At 38.7% G+C, this 26,922-nt stretch overlaps 1 protein-coding gene across 1 annotated transcript in view; it reads left to right on the top strand.

Annotated features, from left to right (window-relative positions):
• LOC132399121 (NEDD4-like E3 ubiquitin-protein ligase WWP1) overlaps window positions 1-26,922 on the top strand; it is a 152,128-nt gene that overhangs the window by 112,043 nt on the left and 13,163 nt on the right. Inside the window, exons 18-21 of the mRNA XM_059979121.1 lie at window positions 3,845-3,978; window positions 5,889-6,029; window positions 13,016-13,136; window positions 19,442-19,546. Coding sequence (XP_059835104.1) covers window positions 3,845-3,978; window positions 5,889-6,029; window positions 13,016-13,136; window positions 19,442-19,546 — 501 coding nt within the window. The remainder of the gene's footprint in view (window positions 1-3,844; window positions 3,979-5,888; window positions 6,030-13,015; window positions 13,137-19,441; window positions 19,547-26,922) is intronic.

Genomic DNA, 26,922 nt, shown 5'->3' with positions numbered 1-26,922 from the left:
AAGTTGGCAGGGTGGTTAGTTTGTTTTCAACCCTCACTGAAAAGGGAGACAGTGATAAGTTGCAGAAAACATTTACTATACCTGTAATTTAAGCTAGATTAAATAAATAGTGCCTAAATTGATTAAATTCTCTAGCAATGATGTTCAGTCCTCTAATATTCATGGTTTGAAGTGCTGTGGGCTTGAGTTGCTGTGCAAAATTGATTATAATTGACATGAAACACGCACGGGTGCGAGTAATACATGTGCAACTTCCCTGGCATTCTGTAGAGTGGGCCTTGGTCATAAATTTTCTCTGAACAGCAAGGACAGGCCCTGCATCTGGCTTACAGAGATAATCAATTACCTGGAAATTTGCTGGGGAGTTCATAAGACATTGGAGCCATCAAACATACCTCATATGTTAACTCTTCTATTCCCACTTTCATTCTTGTGAACCTCCTCTGGACCTTCTCCAATGCCAGCACATCCTTTCTTGGAAAAAGGCACCAGTACTGCTTACAGTATTCCAAGTGCGGTCTGGCCAATGTCTTACTTTATATTTTATATTATACATCCTCGTTACTGTAGTTTTGTCCTCTCAAAATGAATGCTAACATCGTATTTGCCTTCCTTATCCTACAAGTCCCTTTGCACCTCTGACTTCTAAATTTGCGCCCCGTTTAGAAAGTAGTTTGCACCTTTATTCCTGCTACCGAATTGTATGACTATGGAATTCCCTACACTATTCCATTGCCACTTATTTGCCCATTCTATTAATCTGCCCAAGTCCTTCTGCAGACTTCCTTGACATTATCTGCTCCTCCACCTGTTTATTACTGTGTGCAAACTTGGCCAAAAAACTGACAATTCCATCATTCAGATTACTGACATGTAATGTGAAAAGAAGCCATCCCATTACCAACCGGTGACAGCTCAGGACATCTCAGATAACATGGAGTGAAAGCCTCATCATGATAACAGATGAGGTGGAGATGGAAGAGCTGAGAGAAGGGAATAGTATCCTTGCAAGTGATGGAGAAGAAGAAGATGTAGTCAAGGTTACTGTAGTTTTGTAGATATCAGTACATAATCTGTTTCCTGAGATGGAAAGAGAGAGACCAGGAAAGCAAGGGAGGATGTTTGCTTTGTTGGAAATATTATCCTGTAGAGGACATGTTCAGTTCGGCATCTGGCTGTCAGCTGGATAAATAATTTCGTGGGTTTAATTTTGAGGGATATTCTCAGTGTTCTGGTCAACATTTGTACCTTTGCTAGCATTGCTAAAAAGGATTACTGTGACACTTAACTCACTCTTGTTTTTGAGTCTGAACTGTTCTATTTCTCTAAATTACAAGAATGCCTATACTTCACTGACTGAAGCAATTTGGGGAAATTGCCAGGTTATGAAAATAATAAATGGAAAAAAAATCTATACAATACTTTCTAGTGTGATTTCGCAATGATAGGAACACAAACCTATTGTAATTCTCCTGCCTGTATGCTAGAAAGTCCATTCACAGATTTGTGCTATTGGAACACAATAGTCACAGTGGCAAAAAAGGGAAAATGTAAAATAAGAGTTGTTTGATTGAGTCATGTTTTGGATTTAAATTTTTAATTTTTGTAAGTTAAATAATGTCTGTTTCAGTTCTAATAGCTTTTGAATGCTTTAAAATGCCATAGACACCTTGAATGAATTCTAGAAGTTTGACAGATTCGATTAAGCTGGAAGCATGGCTTTGACATTTGTCAAAGGCTTTGTCATCAGATTTGTGGGCAATGAGTTTTCATGCCCACTGCAAAATGAGTCATGTTGCATGAGGCCCTGATTTCATCTTAAATCATATTGACTGGGTGCACAGTGCCCTTGGCCAGCACACTTAGTCTTGAGGATCCAAACTAGGTAAAGATCAAGTGACAGGATCTATGCAACAAAATCCAGTATAGGTTCATTATGAGGAAAACTAGCTAAAATTAAATTTGCTGAATATTGTTTATTATAAATGAATAAAAGTTTTGGTGAAGTTCCGTTGTCATTTTGGTTTTGCGATAAAGCTTGCAAGAATTAGTAAAGTATTTATTGTCAGAGTATGCTCAGATGAATGTGCAATATCTGAACCTCCAAGATTAAAAGCCATTTTAAAATCTGCAAAAAAGTGACTTCTGGTATGGCGCAGTTATAGCCAGCAGCATAATCAGTAAGGGCTCCCAGATGGTCTTATTTCCCCCTAAATAAGAAACGGTTATTTAAATAGAAAAGTGGGTTTTGCAGCATGAAAGGGGGAAGCAAAAGAAAGAGAAGAGGAAAATTGCAACAAAACACGAAGACAAGTGATAAAGTACTGACTGACGGTGAGGACACTGACATCAGCGCTAGCAACCAAGCTGAACACAAGGATATGGAGGCTATTCATGCAAACATCATGGCCGAAATACAGGTGCTTCGTTCGGACATGGAAAAAGAACTGAGTGATACCTTGAGTTTACTAAAGAAGGAACTGGTAGATTTCAGAGAAGAAATTAACCGGAAGTTGAATGCTATTGTTGGTGATTTAAAAGAAATAACGGGCAGAATTGAGGATATGGAGCAAAGGGTGACAGAAGTGGAGGAATGGAAGCCCTAGGCTGGGGAGGTTCCTTTCCACATACTGGAACTTCAGGAGAACATTCAAGCTCGAATAGTGAACCTGGAGGCGCGTACACACAGGAATGACATGCGTATCCATGGAATTTCCAAGCGTGTGGAAGAAGACAATATACAGGAATTTTTAAAATCTGTGAAAAAGTAAATAAGGAAACAATGGTCCAATTTGTAGTATGGATGTCCAACAAAAGGGGAGGTGGCAGGCAGGCAAACAATTACAATTACAAGGAAAATGTCAGAGGTGGAGGGAGTAGGAACGTCAGGCATGTTGCAGAAAAAAAAATCAGGTTATCATGTCTGGTGCAGAGGATAATTTAACTGGATGTAGAAAGTATCAATCAGCGATAGTGGTGGGAGAGTAAAGGGAGGCTGTCATCATGAAGAAAGCTCAGGGTGTTTTTGAAGGCGTTGGAGTAGTATTTCTCATCCTTTCCTAGCCTGAAAATGGGAAAAGGCTTTGTGAAGAGAATGTTAATAAATATTATCCCAATATTACCGCCCGTTACACTGCTGGTGATTAGAGCAGCAATGAAGGTCCTTCATCTCTGGTAGTGTTAGGAGCTTCCTTCACTGTCTCAGTAGCTTCTTAATGGCGTTCACTACTGTCAGTCATGCAAGTGCCAGGTGGAGACTCAGGTATACCTTGGCACTCAAATGTAGAATGGTTCTTCGTTGCTGTTTGTGTAACAATTTTGTTTCACCAATCTGGGTTGTTAGCCCTGAGCTGAACCTGGAGGACCAGTGGACCACCCTTAGTCTGGCCTCTACCCTTTGACCTGTTTTGCATGGGTGACCCTACCAAGAGCCAAAGAATAAAGCTTTGCCCCAGCCAACATAGTTTTTTTTGCCCCTGTCCTGCCAAAGGGTTTTGACATGAAATGTCAACTGTACTTTTTTCCATAGATGCTGCCTGGCCTGCTGAGTTCCTCTAGCATTTTGTGTGTGTTGCTCAGATTTCTGGCATCTGCAGATTTTCTCTTTTTGTAGCTTTCCGGTCATTGAGGCACACAAGCTTCCAAATCACAATGAGGTTGTGATCCACTTGGAGGAAGTATTATCCCAATATTCCAAAGAGAGTCAAAATTAATTGCCCATCGATTTGTTTAATTAATATTATTTTGCACCAATAAGATTGGATTTGTGACTTTGTATCCAAATTAGTGTATCAGTATGCCTGTTCTTTATTTAAACAACAATGCAAAATTGTGTTTTTTGTAGGCTCTTTTCCATGGAAAATTTATTGACACCGGATTCTCACTACCGTTCTACAAACGTATGTTGAACAAAAAACTCACAATTAAAGATCTGGAATCTATTGACCCTGAATTCTACAATTCTCTTATCTGGATTAGGTATGCATTTTGTAGTAGGACTATTAAATGGGTAGATGCATCTTCAGCTCAACTTTAACTCACAGATTGATTTTAGGTGAAGTTTAACAGAAAAGGATTTTGAGTTGATTAAATTGGAAACCTAAATCTGCTTATGAAGTTCTGTTCAAATGACATTTTCCAAACTTTTGCTAATATACTTGTTGGTGATTTTGCAAAAATAGCTTGATAAATAGCAGCAAAAGATTGGGCTTTTAATGTTGGCTTTCTTCGTTAGCAAAGCTTGGAAAATAGACACCAGGAAAGCATGAATGAGAATCTGCAATATTTCAATCTAAATATAATGTTTTCCCTTCAAAAATTGCTTATGTTTTTGGTTAACCTACTAAATTTAAAAGAAACTGAGAAGCACACATAAAGTGCTGGAAAAAAACTGAGCCTAGAATTGCTGGCTGGTTTACACTGGTTTCAATTCGGCTAAATTGGTTCACAGCATATTCTTCAAGCAGGTTTCAAAATTTCCACGATCCATAACCATAATCTAAAGTTATGCATAATGTGCATCTTGTCACAAATGCCTAAATCAATATGCTGTGGATGTTGATATTCTGCTAATGTTGACTGAGGAGAGTATTTTGGGGTGATTTAAAGGGTTTTAACCTATTAAAGGTAACTTTGAACTAACTTTAATGTGCACCAATGAAAGTAAATTTAGTGTTTTCTTGAAAAATTTCAATGAAATTTAGGTTTTCTTTAAGTGATTTTCAGTGAATTAAAATGCTTATAGATAAATGATTAGACATCACAATTAAAATGGTTTATTTTTGTGATCAGTCTGGTTTTGGCTGTAATAATAATAAAAAATAACACCAAGTTCTCAGTTTTACATTTATAGAACATACAGCAATGCAGCACAGGAGCAGGTTCTTCAGATTCATCATGGTCAGCACAGCTATCTGTGCTGACCATGATGCCAATTTAAACTGCAAATGTGCAGCACAGGGTCACCATTCCTCCATTCTCTGCCTGTTCATTGTATTTCTTTAACATTGGTGTGGTATCTATTACTACCACCACTTCCTCTGGCAGTGCATAATAGAAAACAGGAATAACTAATTATACTCTATTAAACTAACTATTTATGTTTGTTGAAAGAAGATTTTTAAATGTATGAATTTACTAGTACATTGTAATGAATGTTTGATTTTATAACCTAGCTATTTTAACCAAAATTTGCACTTCGTTTCTTGGTAGCACCCTAGAAACCTCATTATTCTTAGACATCTTGTAACAACTTTCTGCATAGGATTTGAAATTGCCTCAGAGTAATCAGATGAATAATCCTTTTCAGAACTACAGGACTTAAGTAAAATGTTTGGACATGTTTTTTACCAGTTTCTGTGCACAATATAGTCATTACTAAACTAAGGACCTCATTAAGTTACAAGTAGTTAATATTATTACATAAAGTTGCAAAGGATTCTACTTTTTGTAGGTTTGCATCTGTATCTCTTTAAATGTTGTAATACCTATAACTTGTACTTAATTTTTGAAATTTTTGATTGCTTCATTTTTAAATTTTTTTTGTTAAGGTATTTAGTTTTAATGAAACTCAACAAAATAATGTGCATGCTGGAATATAACAAAAACTCGAAGTTAGAAACACCCAGCCCAGGTAACATTCGTAGAGAGGAAAAGTTAATGCTTTGGGTCATTTATCTATCATTAGAAATAACCAGTGTTTGAAACACTATTGATCTGAAACATTATCCAAACGAGTATTCTTTTCAGAGGGTATTTACTCCTTGCATGTTATTCTGAATTTTCTTTCAGAAGCCTTATTTAGAATTATATACTATAAATAGCAAATAATATTTAATTGACAAATAAGTGCACCAATGTTTCTTAATACCAATAAATCATTTTTATAGGGATAACAATATAGAAGAATGTGGCCTGGAAATGTATTTTGCTGTTGACATGGAAATTCTAGGAAAAGTTACCTCCCATGAACTGAAACCAGGAGGATCAAACATCTTAGTAACAGAGGAAAATAAAGAAGAATACATTGGGTAAGATTTTTTTGTTTAATTCTAAACATGTCAGTCATAATGAGTTCAAATCAAAGCTTTTTATCAAATTTTGTTGTAAATATATTAACATTGAAGTGCCTACATATTTATCATGTGGCAATTTCATACTTCCATCTCCCACATTGGTAATTCCAATCTTCCTATTCTCAGTCTCTACAATGACAGTATGTTCATATAGTATCTTTAATATATCAAGAGATAGCTCATCGAAGTATTATCAAATGATATTTGATATCAAGCTGCATAAGAAAATAATGCGTGAATGACCGAAAGTTTAGTTAATGAGATATGTTTAAAGAAGGATTGCAGAGAAATGTGAACAGATAAGAAGGTTTAGAGGGAGAATTCCAAACTAAGAGCTTAGCAGCTGAATACGTGGTCACAAGTAGTTGATTATATGTTGGTATAATTAAGAGACCAATTGTAGAGTTGTTCAGATATCCCAAAGCGTTAACTGATTAGATGTTTTATAGAGAAGCGGTGCAAAGCTGTGGAGAAGTATGAAAACTGAGGCATTATCAGCAAAAGTACTGGAGGATGAAGTTAACAGAGCAAGTAGTAGTGGGAAGCTAAACACGGAAGTAAAGGTTCAAAGCTTTCATTCAGGTTTCTGAACAAGAGAGAAAGGGCAAACAATTGATGTAATGGGAAGAGCTGTAAAATCCGAGCTTAAACAAGCTCGGGTCTGCCTTGTGTATGTGACTTTACCAGACAAAGGTGAATGCAAATCTTAATTTACCAACCGTCCTTACACATCTGGAGAAGAAGGATGCTTATGTGAGAATGCTGTTCTTGGACTACATTTCAGCATTGAACACCGTAATTCCCTCCAAGCTCAACAGGAAGCTCAGAGACCTCAATCTTCACCCTGCCTTGTGTAGCTGGTCCAGGACTTCCTGTCAGATTGCCAGCAGGTGGTAAGAATGGGCTGCCTCACCTCTGTCCCTCTGACCCTCAGCACAAGTGACCCTCAGGGCTGTGTACTAAGCCTTTACTCACTGTATACCCACGACTGTGTTACCACTCACAGCTCCAATCTGCTAATTAAATTTGCTGAGGACACTACGCTGATTGGCCTAATCACAAATGATAATGAGTCAGCCTGAAAAGAAGAAGTCATCACCCTGACACAGTGGTGTTAGGAAAACAACGTCTCGTTCAATGTCACAAAAATAAAGGAGCTGATTGTGGACCACAGGAGGAATGGGGACAGGCTAACCCCTATTGACATCAGTGGATCTGGTGTTGAGAGAGTGAACAGCTTTAAGTTCCTCGACATAAACACGTCTGTTCATACCGGCTGTATGGTGAAAAGGCACAACAGTGCCTCTTTCACCTCAGACGGGTGAAGAAGTTTAGTATGGATCCCCAAGTCCTAAAAACTTTCTATAAGGGCACAATTGAGAGTATCCTGACTGGCTGCATCACTGCCTGGTAAGGGAATTGAACTTTGCTCAATCATAGGACTCTACAGAGAGTGGTGAACACAGCCCAATGCATTCCTTCACTGCTGTCGATGTGAACTAATCAGGACATTTACAAAGACAGGTGTGTAAAAAGGGCCTGAAGGATCATTGGAGACCCGAGTCACCCCAGCCACAAACTGTTCCAGCTGCTACCATCTGGGAAATGGTACCACAGCATAAAAGCCAGGACCAACAGGCTCCAGGACAGCTTCTTCCACCAGGCCGTCAGACTGATTAACTCATGCTGACACAACTGTACTTCTGATATATTGACTGTTCATATTTAACTATTTTGTTACTGCCCTGTTGTACATACTATTTATTAAAAGTTATTATAAATTGCACATTGCACACTTAGATGGAGGTGTAACGTAAAGATTCTTACTCCCTCACGTATATGAAGGATGTAAGAAATAAAGTCGATTCAATTGAATTCAGTTTTAAGCTCCAAAAGAAAAGTAGGTGCTAAAAATCAGAAATACTCAGCAGGTCAGGTAGCATTTTGAGACTGTATTATATTAGAAGTTTAAGGAAAGAGTCCCAAAAGCAAGAGTGGATAGAAGACCTCAATATGAGAGATTAGGAGTAACCCTTGTGAAAACCTACAACTATAGGCCAATAGATCAGACTTGTATCAACATCGTTTCTGTGCAAAGTGTTTATAATGTGTTTATTGATTTATATATTGAGATTATTACTAATCGGTGTATCTTTGGACTGTGATGGGACAACCGGAGCACCTGCTAAAAACGCATGCATTCCAAGAGAAGGACATGCAGATTCCTTTCAGATGCCACTGGAAATGAACTCTGATACCCCAAACTGTAATAGCATTGCGCTAACCGGTGTGTGCTACCATGGAGCCTGCTAATTTATTCTGTAAATCAGAACTTGCTTAGTAATTGTAATCTGAACATGTTTATACTGATTAAAGTTTAATGACTGTTATCACAAGAATTCAATAACCCTAGAGAAGGAACATTGCTGATTAAATCAGAATTTAATGCTTATTCATTATTGAACCTGAACTTACTGACTTGCTAGTCTATTTTGCAGGACATGAATTCATACAGAGGCCAGATGTAGAAAAGTAGCATGTCCCTCACCAAAGGTTTATTACTATCCTAGTCACCATTACAGATCAGATATTTTTAATTCAATTGTAAGGTAATTACCCAGATTCAAAGTTCCCAGCTGCCATTTGAGATTTGAAATCTTGCCTCCTGATTTGCAGTCCAGTTCATTGACATGCAGTGAATGGTTGGTTAACCACAGAATATTTTCTAACACAGATGAAACTGCGTTCAGTAGCAAACAAAATTGGGGAGTAATTTCCCATGTGAATATGCACAGAAAACAAGCAGAAAGTACGACTGTCTCTGCATAATCTGGCCTCTTAACATTTTATTATAGCAATAATGTTTGCACCAATAGCAAACACCAGAGGGCATATGTACAAAATTAAGGGAGGGAGGTTTAGGCGAGACATCAGGGGTAAGTTTTTTTACACAGAGGGTTGTGAGTGCCAAGGATGGTGGTGGAGGCTAAAACATTAAGGGTATTTAAGAGCCTCTTGGATAGGCACATGGATGAAAGAAAAATGGAGGGTTATGGGGTAGTGTGGGTTTACTACTTTTTTTTTAAGGACTATATGGGTTGGCACAACATGGAGGGCTGAAGGGCCTGTACTGTGCTGTAATGTTCTATGGTTCTATTCATGACAGTGAAGTAAAGGAATTACAGTGGCATGAGAGAGGAACTGGCCATAGTTGATTGGAAGGGGACACTAGCAATGATGACGGTAGAGCACCAATGGCTGAAGTTTCTGCGAGCTCTTTAGGAGGTGCATTATAGATACAACTCAAAGAAGGATTCTGAAGAGAGAATGAGACAACTGTGACAAGGGAAGTCAAAAACAGCATAAAAGGAAAAGAAATGGCATATAATATAGCAGAAATTAGTGGGAAGCTAGAGAATTTGGAAGCTTTTAAAAACCAACAGAATGCAATTAAAAAGCCATAAGGAGAGAAAATATGAAAGATAAAAGATGAAATGGATGTAAGCTAACTAATATTATAAGAGAGAAGCCCAAAAGATTTTTCAGATATATAGAGTAAAAAGAGAGGAGAGAGTAAATATAGTACCAGTGGAAAATGTTTTGTAGTTAGTAATGGGGAAACAAAGAAATGGTAGATGAACATAATAAGTATTTTGCATCAGTCCTCACTGGAAGACACGAACAGTATGCCAGAAATTCAAGAGTTGGGGGCAGAAGTGAGTGTAGTTACTATTACTAAGGAAAAGATGCTTGAAGCCACAAATTCTGAAGGTCGATAGGTCACTGAACAATATGAATTGCACACCAGGATTCTGAAAGAGTAGCTGAAGAGATTGTGGAGGCATTAGTAGTGCTATTTTGAGAATCACTGGATTCTGGAGGACTGGAAAATTGCAAATGTCACTTCACTCTAATGCTCGCTTTGACCACCAGAACAGGGATGAACCATCATGTACCCCCATGGCTCCCGATGATCTGAAGATGACGTGCAAGCTGCCTTCAAGAGAGTGAATCCAAGGGAACGATCTAGTCTGGAGGGAATACCTGGCCGAGTATTGAAGACCTGTGCTGACCAGCTGGCTATTGAGTTCACAGATATCTTGAACTTCATGCTCTGCCATGTTTGGTACCCACCTGCTTCAAGGAGGCTTCAATCATACCAGTGCCCAAGAAGTGTGTGGTAACCTGCCTCAATGACTATCAGCCAGTATCACTTATATCCACAGTGATGAAATGTTTTGAGAGGCTGGTGCTGAAGCACACCAGTTCCTGTCTGAGTGGCGACTTGGGTCCATTCCAATTTGCCTACCGAAACAACAGGTCTGCAGTGGATGTCATCTCATTGGCTTCTCACACAGCCCTGGAACATTAGTACAGCAAAGATGCATACATCAGGGTGCTCTTTATTGATTACAGCTCAGAATTTAATACTATCATTCCCTCAAAACTAATCAGTAAACTCCCAAGATCTGGACCTCAATACTCCCTTGTACAATTGGATCCTAGATTTCCTCACTTGCAGACCCCAGTCAGCTCGGATTGGCAAAATCATCTCAAACACAATCTCCACCAGCACAGGGGCACCACAGGGATGTGTGCTTAGCTTTTTGCTCTACTCACTTTACACCTATGACTGTGAGGTTAAGTACAGCTCCAACACCATATTCAAGTTTGCTATTGATACCAGCAAGTTTGCTGTTGTGGGCCATATCAAAGGTGATGAATCAGCATGCAGGAGGGAGATTGAAAATTTGGCTGAATGGTGTAATAACAACAACCTCTCACTCAATGTTAGTAAGACTGTAGACCAGGTGAGTTAAAGCAGATCCATGAGCCAGTGCTCATTGGAGGATCAGAGATGGAGAGAGCCAGTAACATTAAGTTCCTGGGTGTTACTATCTCAGAGGACCTGTCTTGGACCCATCATATAAATATAATAGCAAAGAAAGCATGATAGTACCTCTACTTCCTCAGGAGTCTGCAGAGATTTGGCATGTCATGAAAAACCTTGGCAAACCTCTATGGGTGTGTGGTGGAAAGTGTGCTGACTGGCTGCATTACAGCCTGTTATGGGAACACCAGTGCCCTTAAGCTTAAAATCTTACAAAAGGTAATGGATACGGCCCAGACAATCATGGGTAAAGCACTCCCAACCAGCTACATGAAATGTTGCCGTAGAAAAGCAGCATTCATTATCAAAGATCCTTTACTCGCTGCTGTTTTATAGATTTCCTCAGTATGCCCACAGGAAAAAGGATCACAGGGTTGTGTATGGTGACATGTATTTATGCAATCCGATAATAAATTTTATTTTGAACATTGAAGGAGGGAGTGAGGCTAAAGAAGGGAAATTATAGGCCAGTTAGCCTGACTTCAGTGGTTGGGAAGATGTTGGAGTCCATTATTAAGGATGAGGTTTCAAGGTGCTTGGAATCACATGATAAATAGGCCAAAGTCAGCATGGTTTCCTTCAGGGGAAATCTTGCCTGACAAATCTGTTGTATGTCTTTGAGGAAATAACAAGCAGAATAGAGAAAGGATAGCCAGTGGATGCTGTTTACCTGGATTTTCAGAAGGGTTTTGACATGATGTTGTACATAAGGCTGCTAAACAAGATAAGAACCAATGGTATTGAAGGAAAGATACTAGCATAGATAGAAGGCTGACCAGTAGGAGACAAAAATTGACAACAAATGGCGCAAATATATGTCTTAATTGTTTTTCTTGTGATAACAAGACCTTGTCAGATGTTGATAATATAAAATACTGCAAGTCTGGTTTATTGGTTAATTGGCAAGATTGTTGGCGGAGGAACTGTGCGCCCTCGGTCGTTGCACGGATCAGGCCCTCGTCTGATGACATCGCCTATTACAATCACCCAGAGGAGGAGGCACTGGAGGTGGTGTGGGAGAGAACAGAGGTGCAGCGATATGCTGGAATTCCTGTCGGGCCAGGGCTGGCCCTGCATGTTAGCTCTTCCTGTCAGTGTGCTCTCCAGTGTTTATTTATTGGAAAACAAGCATGATTGCTTTCATCTGTGGCTGACCCAGCATAAGATGAGGAATTGCTGCATACTTGTCCTTGAAATGTGGTTCCAGGACATTAGGACTGGCCCTGATGAAGGGTCTCTGCCCAAAAAGTCAACAGTACTCTTTTCCATAGATGCTGCCTGGCCTGCTGAGACCCTCCAATATTTTATGCGTGTTGCTTGGATTTCCAGCATCTGCAAATTTTCTCTTGTATGTGATTACGCTTTATAAGACATTTGTCAGACCCCATTGAGAGTATTGTGAGCAGTTTGTGCCCCTTACGTAAGAAAGGATGTGTTGCCAATGGAGAATTTTCAGAGGTTGTACATGAGAATGATTCTGGCAATGAATGAGTAAATGTATGAGGATTGTTTGATAGCTCTGGACCTGTATTCCCTAAAGTTTAGAAGAATAGGGGGAATCTCACTGAAACCTATCAAATATTGAAAGCCCTATAGAATGGATTTGTAGAGGATGTTTCCTACAGTGAGAGAATCTACCAGCACACACAAAATGCTGAAGCAACTCAGCATCTATGGAAATGAACAAACAGTTGACGTTTTGGGCGGAGACCCTTCTTTAGGTCAAGTCATTAAGTGTATTTAAAGTGGTGGTTGATAGGTTCTTGATTAGTAAGAGTGTTAAAGGTCAGAAGGAGAAGGCAAGATAATAGGATTAAGAGGGATAATAAATCAGCCATGATGGGATGGTAGAGCAGACTTGAAGGGCCAGGTGGCCAAATTATGCTCCTATGTCTCAGGGTCTTATGGCTTCTCTGTTCTCACCTAGATATTGCTACTCATTTCCTGCATTTGCTACCTTCAGAATTCACACGCTGTTTTTCATTTGTGGTTACATCAATTAAGCAGAGTTCTCTGTGCATTTACTTGAATTCATATCTCTGCATTCCAGTCTCATGGCAGAATGGCGATTTACTCGTGGCGTGGAAGAACAGACCAGAGCTTTCCTGGATGGCTTCAATGAGGTAGTACCTCTACAGTGGCTCCAGTATTTTGATGAAAAAGAGCTAGAGGTGAGATGGTTATCCTTGTTATTTGGGTTTTATTTCTTGGAGGAATTAAATGTAATTGATCAAAAACTAAAGTATAAAGTAGATAATATTACTCTCATGGACATTGCATACCTTTAATATGAGTACCAGGAATAAATTAGTTATCTCAATTTGTTGTGTAATATATGATTTTAATGAAAATATTTTAAATTTAGGACCATTAGAATCATAAAATAATAGCTATTGGCCCATAAAGTTATTGTTGAATGTTTTCATTATGCTTTCAAGCATTGTAGAGCCAGATGTTAAGACCACAGACAACGTCAGGAATCAAAAGGTTGGGCATCGTGTGACTAGTATCCTGAGCTGTGTATATTTCAATGGAAGAAATATCATAGGAAACACAGATGAGCTTAGGGCCTGGATCAACACATGGAAGTATGATATTGTAGCCGTTAGTGAGACGGTTGCAGGAAAGGCAGGACTGGCAGCTCAATATTCCAGGTTTTCGTTGTAGATGTGACAGAGCAGGAGGGATTAAAGGAGGACGGCCGGCATTACTAATAAGGGAAAATGTCATGGCAGCGCTCAGTCAGGACAGATTGGAAAACTTGTCAAGGGAGGCATTATGGGTGGAATGGAAATATAAGAAAGTGGCTGTATTACACACCACCAACAGTCCGGGGGATTTAGACCAAATCTGTGGAAGGATCATAGGCTGTTGCAAGAAGTGTTATATATTTTACCTTTCCAAATATTGATTAGGACTCCCGTAATGTAAAATTCTGAGAAGGGATGGAGTTTGTCAAATGTGTTCAGGAAAGTTTTCTTAATCAGTACATAAAAGTCCCAATGAGAGAATGTGTGATACTTCATCTCCTATTAGGGAGTGAGACAAGGGCAGGTGACAAAAGTTTGTGCAGGGGAAAACTTTGCATCTAGTGATCATAATGGGGTTAGTTTCAAAGTAAATGTGGAAACAGATCTTGTCTGCAAGTTGAGATTCTAAATTGGAGAAAGGGCAATTTTGATGGTATTACAAAAGATCTGCCAAGTGTCTATTGAGACAGGCTGCTTATTGGCAAAGGTGCACTTGGTAAGTGGGAAGACTTTGAGAGTACAAGACTTATATGTTCCTGTCAGAATAAAATGTAAAGAGGTTTAGGGAATCTTGGTTTTCAAGAGATATTGAAGCTGTGGTTAAGTATTTGGATAGACATGGACTGATTTAGAGATAGCATGGCTTTGTGCATGATAGGTCATGTCGAACCAAATAATAGAGTTTTTCGAGGAAGTTACCAGGAAAGTTGATGAAGGCAAGGAAGTGGATGTTATCTACATGGACAATATTTGACATTTGACCAGGTCCCACAGGTTGCCTCCCTGACTGGAGATCTGTGACTAGTGGCGTACCACAGGGATTGGTCCTGGGTCCTTCCTTTGTTGTTTGTTATCTATATCAATGATCTTGATGATTATGTGGCTAACCAAATCAGCAAATTTGCAGATGCCACCAAGATTGGGGGTGTAGTGGACAGCGAGGAAGTCTATTAGAGCTTGTAGCAGGATCTGGACCAACTGGGAAAATGGGCTGAAAAATGGCAGGTGGAATTCAATGCAGGTAATTGTGATGTTTTATACTTTGGTAGGACCAACCAGGTCTCTCACAGTGAATGGTAGGGCACTGGAGAGTGCAGTAGAACAGAAGGATCTGGGAACACAGGTCCATAAAGGTAGATAGGTCATAAAGATAAGTTTTGGTACTTTGACCTTCATATATCCAAGTATTGAGTTCAGGAGATGGGATGTTATGTTGAATTGTATAAGATGTTGGTCATGCCTAATTTGGAGCATTGTGTGCAGTTTTGGTCACCTACCTACTGCAAAGATGAAAGTAAGGTTGAATGAGTCCTGAGAAAATTTATAAGGATGTTGCTGGGACTGGAGGACCTGAGTTATAGGGAAATATTGAATAGGTTCGGTCTTTATTCCATGGAACACAGAGGAGAGTTTTGATAGAGGTATACAAAATTATGAGGGGTATATACAGTGGCATATAAGTTTGGGCACCCCTGGTCAAAATTTTTGTTAGTGTGAATAGTTAAGTGAGTAGAAGATGAACTGATCTCCAAAAGTCATAAAGTTAAAGATGAAACATTTTTTTCAACATTTTAAGCAAGGTTTGTATATTATTTTTGTTTTGTACAATTTTAGAGTGAAAAAAGAAAAGGATCACCATGCAAAAATTTGGGCACCCCAACAGATTTGAGCTCTCAGCTAACTTTTACCAAGGTCTCAGACCGTAATTAGCTTGTTAAGGCTATGGCTTGTTCACAGTCATTGTTAGGAAAGGCCAGGTGATGCAGAATTCAAAGCTTTGTAAATACCCTGTCTCCTCAAACCTTGTCCCAACAATCAGCAGCCATGGGCTTTTCTAAGCAGCTGCCTAGCACTCTGAAAATTAAAATAAATGATGCCCACAAAGCAGGAGAAGGCAATAAGAAGATAGCAAAGCGTTTTCACGTGGCCATTTCCTCAGTTCGTAAAGAAATTAAGAAATGGCAGTTAACAGGAACGGTGGAGGTCACCTTGAGGTCTGAAAGACCAAGAAAACTTTCAGAGAGAACTGCTGGTAGGATTGCTAGAAAGGCAAATCAAAACCCCCGTTTGACTGCAAAAGACTTTCAGGAAGATTTAGCAGATTCTGGAGTGGTGGTGCACTGTTGTACTGTGCAGCGACACCTGCACAAATATGACCGTCATGGATGAGTCATCAGAAGAAAACCTTTCCTGTGTCCTCACCACAAAATTCGGCATCAGAAGTTTGCAAAGGAACATCTAAGCAAGTCTGATGCATTTTGGAAACAAGTCCTGTGGACTGATGAAGTTAAAATAGAACTGTTTGGCTGCAACGAGCAAAGGTATGTTTGGAGAAAAAAGGGTGCCGAATTTCATGAAAAGAACACCTCTCCAACTGTTAAGCATGGGAGGGGGGTGGATCGATCATGCTTTGGGCTTGTGTTGCAGCCAGTGGCATGGTGAACATTTCACTGGTAGAGGGGACGAATGAATTCAATTAAATACCAGCAAATTCTGGAAGCAAACATCACACCGTCTGTGGGAAAAAAAACTGAAGATGAAAAGAGGATGGCTGCTACAACAGGATAATGATCCTAACCACACCTCAAAATCCAAAATGGACAACCTCAAGAGGCGCAAGCTGAAGGTTTTGCCATGGCCCTCACAGTCCCCTGACCTAAACGTCTTTGAAAATCTGTGGATAGACCTCAAAAGAGCAGTGCATGCAAGATGGTCCAAGAATCTCACAGAACTAGAAGCCTTTTGCAAGGAAGAATGGGCGAAAATCCCCCAAACAAGAACTGAAAGACTCTTAGCTGGCTACAGAGAGTGTTTACAAGCTGTGATACTTGCCAAAGGGGGTGTTTCTAAGTACTGACCATGCAGGGTGCCCAAACTTTTGCTTCGGGCCCTTTTTCCTTTTTTGTTATTTTGAAACTGTAAAAGATAGAAATAAAAAAAGTAATCTTGCTTGAAATATTAAAGTAATGTGTCATCTTTAACTTTATACCTTTTGGAAATCAGGTCATCTTTTACTTGATTAGCTATTCACAGTAACAGAAATTTTGAACAGGGGTGCCCAAACTTTTGCATGCCACTGTATCTGGTAAATGTAAGCCAGTTTCTTGTGAGGTTGAGTGGGACTACAGCTACAGGTCATAGGTTATAAGAACATGAGGGGAAGCTAATTCACTCAGAGGGTTGTGAGAGTGTGGAATGAGCTACCAGTTCAAGTGGTGCATGAGAGTTTGATTTCAACGTTTAAGAGAAGTTTGGATAGGTATTCAGATGGGAACTGAATGGAGGGCAGTGGTCTGTGTCCAGGTCGATGGGACTAGGCAGCTTGGTTTGGCACAGACTAGATGGGCTGAAGGGCCTGTTTCTGTGCTGTACTTTGCTATTACTCTATGCTGCCACTGGTTCTTTTTCTAATCAATTCATTCATTTTACTTGTTCCATTTGTTACCACTGGAAATAGTTATGCTCTTTTTTTGCTATCAAAATACTTCCATGATTTTGAAATGTTGTTGAACTGTTGAACCTCCTACTGGTTTTATTTGTTCTGAAGATGGCTTCTCTTGTCATTGTACATAACAGCAATCCCCCAGCTCTGAGCTATTTTGCTGAATCTCTCTTGCAATCTCTTTATCTGGGACATAATCAGTGTTAAACATTTTTAAATAATTTCCTTGCTTCTTTATGGCTTTGAATAATGATAAAAGGCTGCTTACGTTATTTTTCTTAACAAACTTAACCAGTTCTATTGCACAGATGCATTATCTCTTTTTGTACTTCTTTATTTTATACAATTCAGTTTTGCCATTTATTATTCTTCCAACAAAATATAGCATTTATCTCTGTCCCTGAGGAGATTTTATTTCCATATTATGACATGGAAGGGGGTGTTTGCAGCATCAATCCTGTATTGGTTCCTATATAAAGGGCAATCTATCCTTTCACTTTTTTTCCTGTAACCTATTCTCCAAAGGTTTCTCCACTTAACATATAGTGGTCAATTAACCTCCAAACTTGCGTGCCTTTGAAAATTGAAGAACCTGGAACAAAAACCGAAACAGGTGAAGGAGAAGGCACAAACTCCACGAGGACAGCACTGGAGACCAGGGTAGAATCTGGGTCTCTGGAACTGCAAGGCAGTTGCTCCATTGTGTTATGCCTTTATGTCCATATTGAACCATTCTATCAAATCTCTTTAAATTTATAATACACTTCTAGCAATTGAATTAAATAAATTGTTGCAAGCACCGTATAACATTTTTTTTCCCCTCTGTCCATTAGATAGCCAAACTGAGAGCTGAGCAAACTGTCTATAAGGGGCACAAGAACTAATCCAAATAAACTCCCACCTTTTAGGAACGCACATTCTTTCATTTCAGTAACACATAAGAATATCTTTTGTGATTTCTGGTTAATGCCAGTTTTATTGAACAAATTCAAAATGAAAGTCTACAGCTAGACAGGAAAATAAAATCCATTTTGGGACCTTAATAAAAGAAAGAAGTGAAATAAATATTGGAAAATAGTTGCCAAAGTATTAGGAGTTTCTTTAACCTGGACTGCACTTTATATTAAAAAAATTTTGAACTACCTAGAATACATGCCATGGGAATAGAAAATAACCATTCAGTCAACTCATGATGGTGATGTTCATGATCTTTGATTCTGTCTTTATCATTGTGATCTTCCAGCAAATGTCTTTCTTTCTTTCTTGAATTCTTCTTGTACCTTGTCAAAAACATTTAAGCTATTTGCCTATTTTCATTCTGCATTTCACATTGTTGTACCTCTCATTTCTGGAACCAATTTTGTAAATCCATTTTCCCCACTTGCTGCAGATTTGTACCTTTTAAAGCTTTACTAATAAATTATATGGGCCATGAAAATTGTCTTACTGTTTTGTTGCTATGTTCAGTGTATTGCTGACCAGCAATATTGATTTTCATGATTTCATCATGTATTCAAAGATCTCTTTACTTATTTAACCCTTTCAGAAAATTCTCCATTTTTAAGGTGTAATGTTGTATTTGTTTATCATTTTTCATGCTTATCTGGCTTTATTAAAGCACTTTTCACACTTAACAGGCTGCAAAATTTTCTACTATCTTAATGCCATGTTGTATTGTTCCACAGATAAAGCTAAAGCTATCTGGTAGCAACTGCAAATTAGTTATAAACCTTTCACTGGAAGTGATAAAGCTAAAATTGATTTCTGTACCAGATTTAAAAAGTACCCATTGCCTCCATTCTACAATGTGCTCTTCTCCCCTTCAGTGCTTTTCATTCCTTTTGATACCTTTTTCAGCCCCACCGCACTCTGCTCTTTAATACTTATCCTTTCTGCTCTATTCTCCTTTCCATTCAACATCCCCCACTTCCCACCACCCGCTCGGCTTTTTAATGCTCACCTGTGCTCTAGTGTTCAATAACATTCCTTCGTGGCTCAGCTTGGCTTTTTCCATTTTCTCTGTATTTCTTTACTATGGGGAATGCCATACCTCATTTTGTAATGAAATTGAGAAAACCTGCATGGAATTGTCAGGATATATTGCTCTGACTTTCACCATTAATTTGCCAAAGAGGTTTCTGACCTTCGCTCTGAACTTCTGATCTGTTTGGAATCTGACTAATGTTTGAATTAAATTCTGAAAGATTTATTTACCTTTGTGGGATTGTTTGCTGACACACAGACTCATACAGTTAGAAATTAAAACCACTGTTTGTCTATACAGGTTATGCTCTGTGGCATGCAAGAAGTAGATCTTACGGATTGGCAGAGGAATACCGTCTACCGGCATTACACCAGAAACAGTAAACAAATCATTTGGTTCTGGCAGGTATGAATCATAAAATTCCTAAAGCCAATTAGACATCTAGTCCAAGCTTGCTAATGTAATGAATTGCCTGTCTATTGTTTAAGAAGAGGACATCCTAAGTTTGAAATCTCAAATACAGATTTTCACTTTTCATCATTAATAAGGCTTTTAAATCATAACTTTAATATCTCCATCATCACACAATCATCATGCTTTACTAGATTCAATTGTATATTTTACTGTATTCCCGCATCTTGGCATGTTATAAATGATAATTTCTGTAAATGATAATTTTTCATGTCTTAACCATCCACCACTATTTTATCATTTCCTGCCAAAGCCACCTTATGTACACACACTCCTATACCTAGAATCACTTTATGCATATACAATCAGTCTATGTATATAAGCTGCCTTATGTATTTATGTCTATTGTGCTTTTTTATTATTGTGGTCTTTACCCTGTTTTTTTTTTGTGCTGCATTTGATCCAGAGTAGCAATTATTTTGTACTCCATTACATTTGTATATGGGAAATGACATTAAACAATCTTGATCCTTTTAGTTAACCAATATTTCTATCAGGTTAACTTCTGAGGTTACAGTTGACATTAAAACTAAAAGTTATTGATTAACAGGGCACAACTTATTTTAGTCACTTAGTTATCATTGTGTACAGTTCTGATCACCGAATTATAGGAAAGATATCAACAAAATAGAGAAAGTACAGAGAAGATTTACTAGAATGTTACCTGGGTTTCAGCACCTAAGTTACAGAGAAAGGTTGAACAAGTTAGGTCTTTATTCTTTGGAGCATAGAAGGCTGAGGGGGGACTTGATAGAGGTATTTAAAATTATGAGGGGGATAGATAGAGTTGACGTAGATAGGCTTTTTCCATTGAGAGTAGGGGAGATTCAAACAAGAGGACATGAGTTGAGAGTTAGGGGGGACATAAGTTTAGGGGTAACATGAGGGGGAATTTCTTTACTCAGAGTGTGGTAGCTGTGTGGAATGAGCTTCCAGTAGAAGTGATAGAGGCAGGTTCGATATTGTCATTTAAAGTATGATATGGACAGGAAAGGAATGGAGGATTATGGGCTGAGTGCAGGTCAGTGGGACTAGGTGAGAGTAAGCATTCAGCACGGACTAGAAGGGCCAAGATGGCCTATTTCCGTGCTGTAATTGTTATAGGGTTATCATTAACTTACTAGAGCTAAAATCCATTAATTACATGGTAGCAATGTTCAGTTGTGGGTTGCTTAATATACCCAAATAATTAATTTTATTATTTGAGAAGTTAGCATAACCTATCTTCAATAGGCTGAATTAATATGTAGTAACTTTATTGTAAAATGTTGGCATATGCAGCCATCTGGTATTCATTTTATCTTGCTGTCACTAACTTGGAGCTGCAACATACTGTTCTCAGTAGCATAAATTAAATATTGACAAAATTTCTTAAGTTTACTTTGTTAAACATAGATTGTCCATCAACCTTACATGTTCAACTAAGATCTCCTCAGGGTTTTTAAGGTGTTGGCATTTCAAATTTAGAAGGTTTTATGAACTTACTTTTGCCTCATTGCAATCTTGTAGTTTTGCTTATCTTCTGACGTATAGATATTGGCTGTTTAATCCTTTTGTTCCTTTTCTACAACATAATTAGAGTCATAAATTTATATAACAATATGCCCTTCAGCCCAACCTGTGTTGATTGTAATGCTTGTCTATGCTAATCCCATTTACCAGCGTTAGCCCCTTATGCTTCTACACCTTTTGTATCCAAGTACCTATCCAAATGCCTATCAATCTGCCTCTGCTGCTTTCTCTGGCAGCTCATTGCAGATAGCCACACCCTCTGACAAAACTTACCCCTCAGGACTAAATCTTTCCCCTCTCACCATAAATCTATGTTCTCTGGTTTTAGACTCTCCTATCCTTGGGAAAAAAGACTGTGACCATTCACCTTATCCACGACCACCACAATTTTATAAACCTCTATAAGGTCACAATTCATCCTTTTACATTCCAGTGAGAATAAACCCAGCCTATCAAATCTGTATTTATAATTGCAGCTCTTCATTCTAGACTACATTTTGGTAAATCTCTTCTGCACTCCTTTGTGTAGTGTGGCAACCAGAACTGTACATAATACTTAAAGTATGGCCTGACTGATGTGTACAACTATAGTATGATGTCCAACTCTTTTACACAATGCAGACAGAAGAGACTCCAAATGCTGGAATCTGGAACAGTAAACAATCTGCATACGTAATTCCCATTTTTCTTCTATACCTTTGGTAAACAAATCGATAGATATTGAGTTTAAAACTAAAATTTTAAGTAAAAAAAAATTCTGCCAACCTTTGTTTTACTTCTAAATTGCCTGGCATTTTTTCTAACAACTTTGCTCCCTAATCTTAGACTTCCAAACCAGCAAGTATTATTTCTGCCTGTTCCATCAGTTCCCCTTGACAACAATGATCGTATTCTCTCTTTATGTTGTAAATATCAGCGAATTCCAAACCATAGTTGGGGAAACTCCCTTTCTCTTTCAACACTTAAGAATGCCAATGTTACTCTGATAAATCCACGCTGAGCTGTGAGCAGATCTTCCTAAAGCAGACCATCCGGGACTGCTGAGAATGCATTAGGAGTGATTTAACTTGGGTTTTAAAGGGTCAAAATATATCTCTCAATGCCCTTCCCCAGTTCGGATGATTTGCTGTTTTTGTGTAGAATAATTATCTCCCCAAGCTTCGTTTGAATTATGTTATTTTTGGTGGTTCATTATTTAGAAAATAGTTAATTCTATCCTCTCCATGTGCAAAATGGATGACCTTGCATTTGTTTTCTTTGTAATCTTTATGCCAAATTTTGATTAATCTGTTTATACTATTTTATAGTAATTTTGTCTTATTGCTGCCCAATATTATGTCATCGACAAATGTCTTCTACTCCCATCATCAGCATATAACTGATAAGAGATTGGGTTTCAAACAGACGTTTGCAAGATAACCACCTTCAGCCTGCTAAATTTATCCTCTACCTCCTTACATTCAACTGGTTTTTTCAACTCATCACTGCCATAAATTGCTTGAAATTCCACCTTGGCTACAATCAAAAAGCCTGTATCAAACTCCTTTGGAAGTCCATATAACATCTACAGGCAGTCCGCTGTCCACTACTTTAAGCAACTTTTCCAAAAATTCATTCACGTTTGTCGGGTGGAAAGTTATTCAAGTTTAACAGCCTACCTTTGTCACCTTTGCTTTTGGGTAGTTCCAATCACCCTGAAACGTTAAATACAATTCTATGTCCACAGATGATAACTGACTTTTTTTTTATTAAACAAAATATACTTTATTCAAAAATAAAATTATATACAATAACCATTCAGACTTTCAATTCTTCACAGTTGCTACCATTACTGCCTTTACTTTGAAAATTCAAAAGTTTTGCCACCCACGTGGCACTTTGTTCTTTCATATTTACAGTCAGGGGGTATACCCCCAACACCCCACCCCTCAACTCCTGCGGGAGAAGAACCCTAGACTGTGGTCCTTCCCCACTGGGCCCTTGCGGTGGCTACACCAAGTTTGAGTGCGTCCCTCAGCACATACTCCTGCAGCCGAGAATGTGCCAGTCGGCAGCATTCCCCCACGGACATCTCCGTGTGCTGGTAGACCATCAAGTTTTGGGCTGACCAAAGAGCGTCTTTGACCGAGTTGATGATCTGCCAGCAGCACCAGATGTTGGTCTTGATGTGCATCCCCGGGAACAGCCCGTAGATCAGAGAGTCCTCTGTTATGCAGCTGCTGGGGATGAACCTCGACACTGCCCCTTCCATCCTCCTCCACACCTTCTCTGTGAACCCACCGTGTGCAAAGAGGTTGGTCACCGACTCTTCCTCACTGCAGTCCTCCCATGGGCAGAGGGGTGTGGAGACAACATTCTGGGCGTACAGGAGGGATCGGACTGGGAGGGCCCCTCTCACTGCCAGCCAGGCGAGGACTTGGTGCCTGTTGGTGAGGTCTGGCGATGGGGCATTTTGCCAGATGAACTGGATTGTCTGCTCAGGGAACCACCCCACTGAGACCATCACATCCTTCTCCTGCAGTGCCTGCAGGACCTTACGTGCTGACCACTGCCTGATGGCCCTGTGGTCAAAGGCGTTGACCTGAAAAAACTTCTCTATGAAGGACAGGTATGGCGGCAACGAACAGCTGACAGGGGTTTGCACGGGAAAGGGGCCAGACCCATCCTTCATAGCCAGGGTGACAGGTAGAACCTGGGCACGTAGTGGTACTTGGTGCCCACATACCTGGGATCCACACACAACCTAATGCATTCACACACGAAGCTGGCCATCAGGGTGAGGACGACATTGGAGACGTTTTTGCCCCCGTTGTCCAGGGGCTTGTGCATGGTGGTCCATCTGACCCGCTCCATCTTCGATCTCCAGACAAATCTGAAGATGGCTCGGGTGATTTCCGAGCTGAAGGAGCAGGGGACTGGCCACACCTGTGCCAAGTACAGCAGCCCTGAGAGCACCTCACACCTGATGACCAGGTTCTTGCCCGCTATCGATAGGGTACACCCTCCCCACAGCCCCAATTTCCGTTTCACCTTGGAAGTCTGCTCCCGCCAGTTCTAGTTGCACGCCTCGGTCCCTTCAAACCAGATCCCCAACACCTTCACATGATCAGCCCTGATGGTGAAGGGGACGCTGGATCGGTCGGGCTGGTTGCTAAAGAGCATGGCTTCGCTCTTCGTGCAGTTGACCCTGGCCCCCGTCGCCTGCTCGAACTGTTCACAGATGCTTATCAGCCTGCGAACTGACCTCGGATCAGAGCAGAAGACGGTGACGTCGTCCATCTACAGGGAGGTTTTGACTTGGGTCCCTCCACTGCCTGGCAGCTTCACCCCTCTTATGCCCTCTTCCCTCCTGATGGCTTCGGCAAAGGGTTCTGTGCAGCACACGAACAAGACGGGAGAGGGCAGCCCTGCCTGACTCCAGACCTGATGGGGAAGCTGTCTGTTTCACACCCGTTAACCTGGACTGCGCTACAGATGTCCATGTAGAGCAGTTTGATCCAATTCCGGATTCCCTCCCCAAATCACATTTTGTTTTTTTTTTGAAAACTTTTTTTATTGCATTTTTAAGTAGTTACAAAATGAAGTATGAAAAAAAATGTATATAACCCTTCCCCCCTCCCCTTAACCCCTCCCCCCTAACTGCCCTATAGAAAAAAAGAGAAAGAGAAAAAAAAAGAAAGATTGTCTGGTTGTTGGAAGATCTCCACATGCTCCATGGAATTCATAAAAACTTAAATATGTATATTTATTTCTTTCCCCAAATAACCAATTGTTTCATCTTCAGAGCATCTATAGATTTAATCCTGTCTTTTGTAAATAAGGGCTCCAAATTTTCAGAAATGTTTCATATTTATCTCTTAAATTATAAGTAATTTTTTCTAATGGAATACAACCATAGATTTCTTTCTTCCGAGAGTCTATACTTAAATATGTATCCGATTTCCAAGTAACTGCAATAGCTTTTTTGGCTACTGCCAGTGCAATTTTTATAAATTCTTTCTGGTATTTATTTAGTTTGAGTTTTGGTTTTATCCCTTCAATATCACCTAATAAGAGTAATATTGGATTATGAGGAAATTGTGTTCCTGTAATTTGTTCCAGTAAAAGTCTTAAATTTGTCCAAAAAGGTTGAATTTTAGAACAAGACCATGTAGAATGTAAAAAAGTACCAGTTTCCTGGTTACATCGGAAACACTGATCCGATAAGTTTGGATTTAATTTATTTATTTTTTGTGGTGTAATATATAATTGATGTAGAAAATTATACTGCACTAATCTTAACTGAACATTTATTGTATTTGTCATACTATCAAGACATAGTCTTGACCAGTTTGTTTCTTCAATTTTAATATTCAAATCACTTTCCCATTTTTGTCTTGACTTATGGATTCCTTGTTTAATTGCCTGTTTTTGAATCAAATTATACATACAAGATATAAATTTTTTAATATTTCCTTTTTGAATTAAAATTTCTATTTCATTAGGTTTCGGCAATAACATTGTTTGACCTAATTTTTCTCTTAAATAAGCCCTTAATTGAAAGTAACAAAATAAAGTGTTTTTTTGATACTTTATATTTATTCTTTAATTGATCAAATGACATTAATATACCTCCTTCAAAACAATTCCCTATATATCTAATCCCTTTTTGAATCCAATTATATAAAAGTTGATTGTCCATTGTGAAAGGAATAAGTCTATTTTGAATTAAAGATCTCTTTGCTAATAAAGATTTTTTTGTCTCATCATCAACATTTATCTTATTCCATAAATCAATCAAATGTTTTAATATAGGAGATTCTTTCTTTTCCCGTATCCATTTAGATTCCCATTTGTATATAAAATCTTCTGGTACATTTTCTCCTATTTTATCTAGTTCTATTCTAACCCATGCTAGTTTATCTTTCTTGAAAAAAGATGCAATAAATCTAAGTTGATTTGCTTTATAATAATTCTTAAAATTTGGAAGTTGTAATCCTCCTAGATCAAATTTCCATGTCAATTTTTCCAACAATATTCTTGACATCTTACCTTTCCAGAGAAATTTCCTCACATATTTGTTTAACTCTTGAAAAAACTTCTGGGGTAATTGTATTGGTAATGATTGAAATAAATATTGTAGCCTAGGGAATATATTCATTTTTATAGTATTTACTCTACCTACTAATGTTATTGGTAATGCCATCCATTTATCAAGATCTTCCTGAATTTTTTTCAAAAGTGGTAAATAATTTAATTTGTATAAGTTTTTTATGTCATTATCAACTCTTGTACCTAAATATTTTATACCATTTGCTGGCCATCTAAATTGAGTTATTAATCTTCATTGATTATAATCTCCTTTAGTAAGAGGTAAAATTTCACTTTTATCCCAATTTATTTTATAACCCGATATTTTCCCATATTCTTCTAATCTATAAGATAATTTGCGTTGTGAATGTAATGGATCTGTTAAATAAAGTAGAACATCATCAGCAAATAAGTTAATCTTGTATTCTTCCTGATTAACTCTGAAACCCTTAATATCTGGGTCCATTCTAATTAATTCAGCTAGTGGTTCTATTGCCAACACAAACAAAGCAGGTGATAATGAGCAACCTTGCCTAGTTGATCCTGTTAACTGAAATGATGTTGAAATTTGGCCATTTGTCACTACTTTAGCTTTGGGATTAGTATTTAAGGTTTTAATCCATTTTATAAATGATGTTCCTAATCCATATTTTTCCAATATCTTAAATAAAAAATCCCATTCCAATCTATCAAATGCTTTTTCTGCATCTAAAGCAACTGCCACACTC

This window comes from Hypanus sabinus, chromosome 1 (genome assembly GCF_030144855.1).
Source record: "Hypanus sabinus isolate sHypSab1 chromosome 1, sHypSab1.hap1, whole genome shotgun sequence".
Taxonomy (NCBI): domain Eukaryota; kingdom Metazoa; phylum Chordata; class Chondrichthyes; order Myliobatiformes; family Dasyatidae; genus Hypanus; species Hypanus sabinus.
The sequence above is the reverse complement of the archived record's forward strand: the minus strand, read 5'-3'. Positions and strand labels throughout refer to the sequence as shown.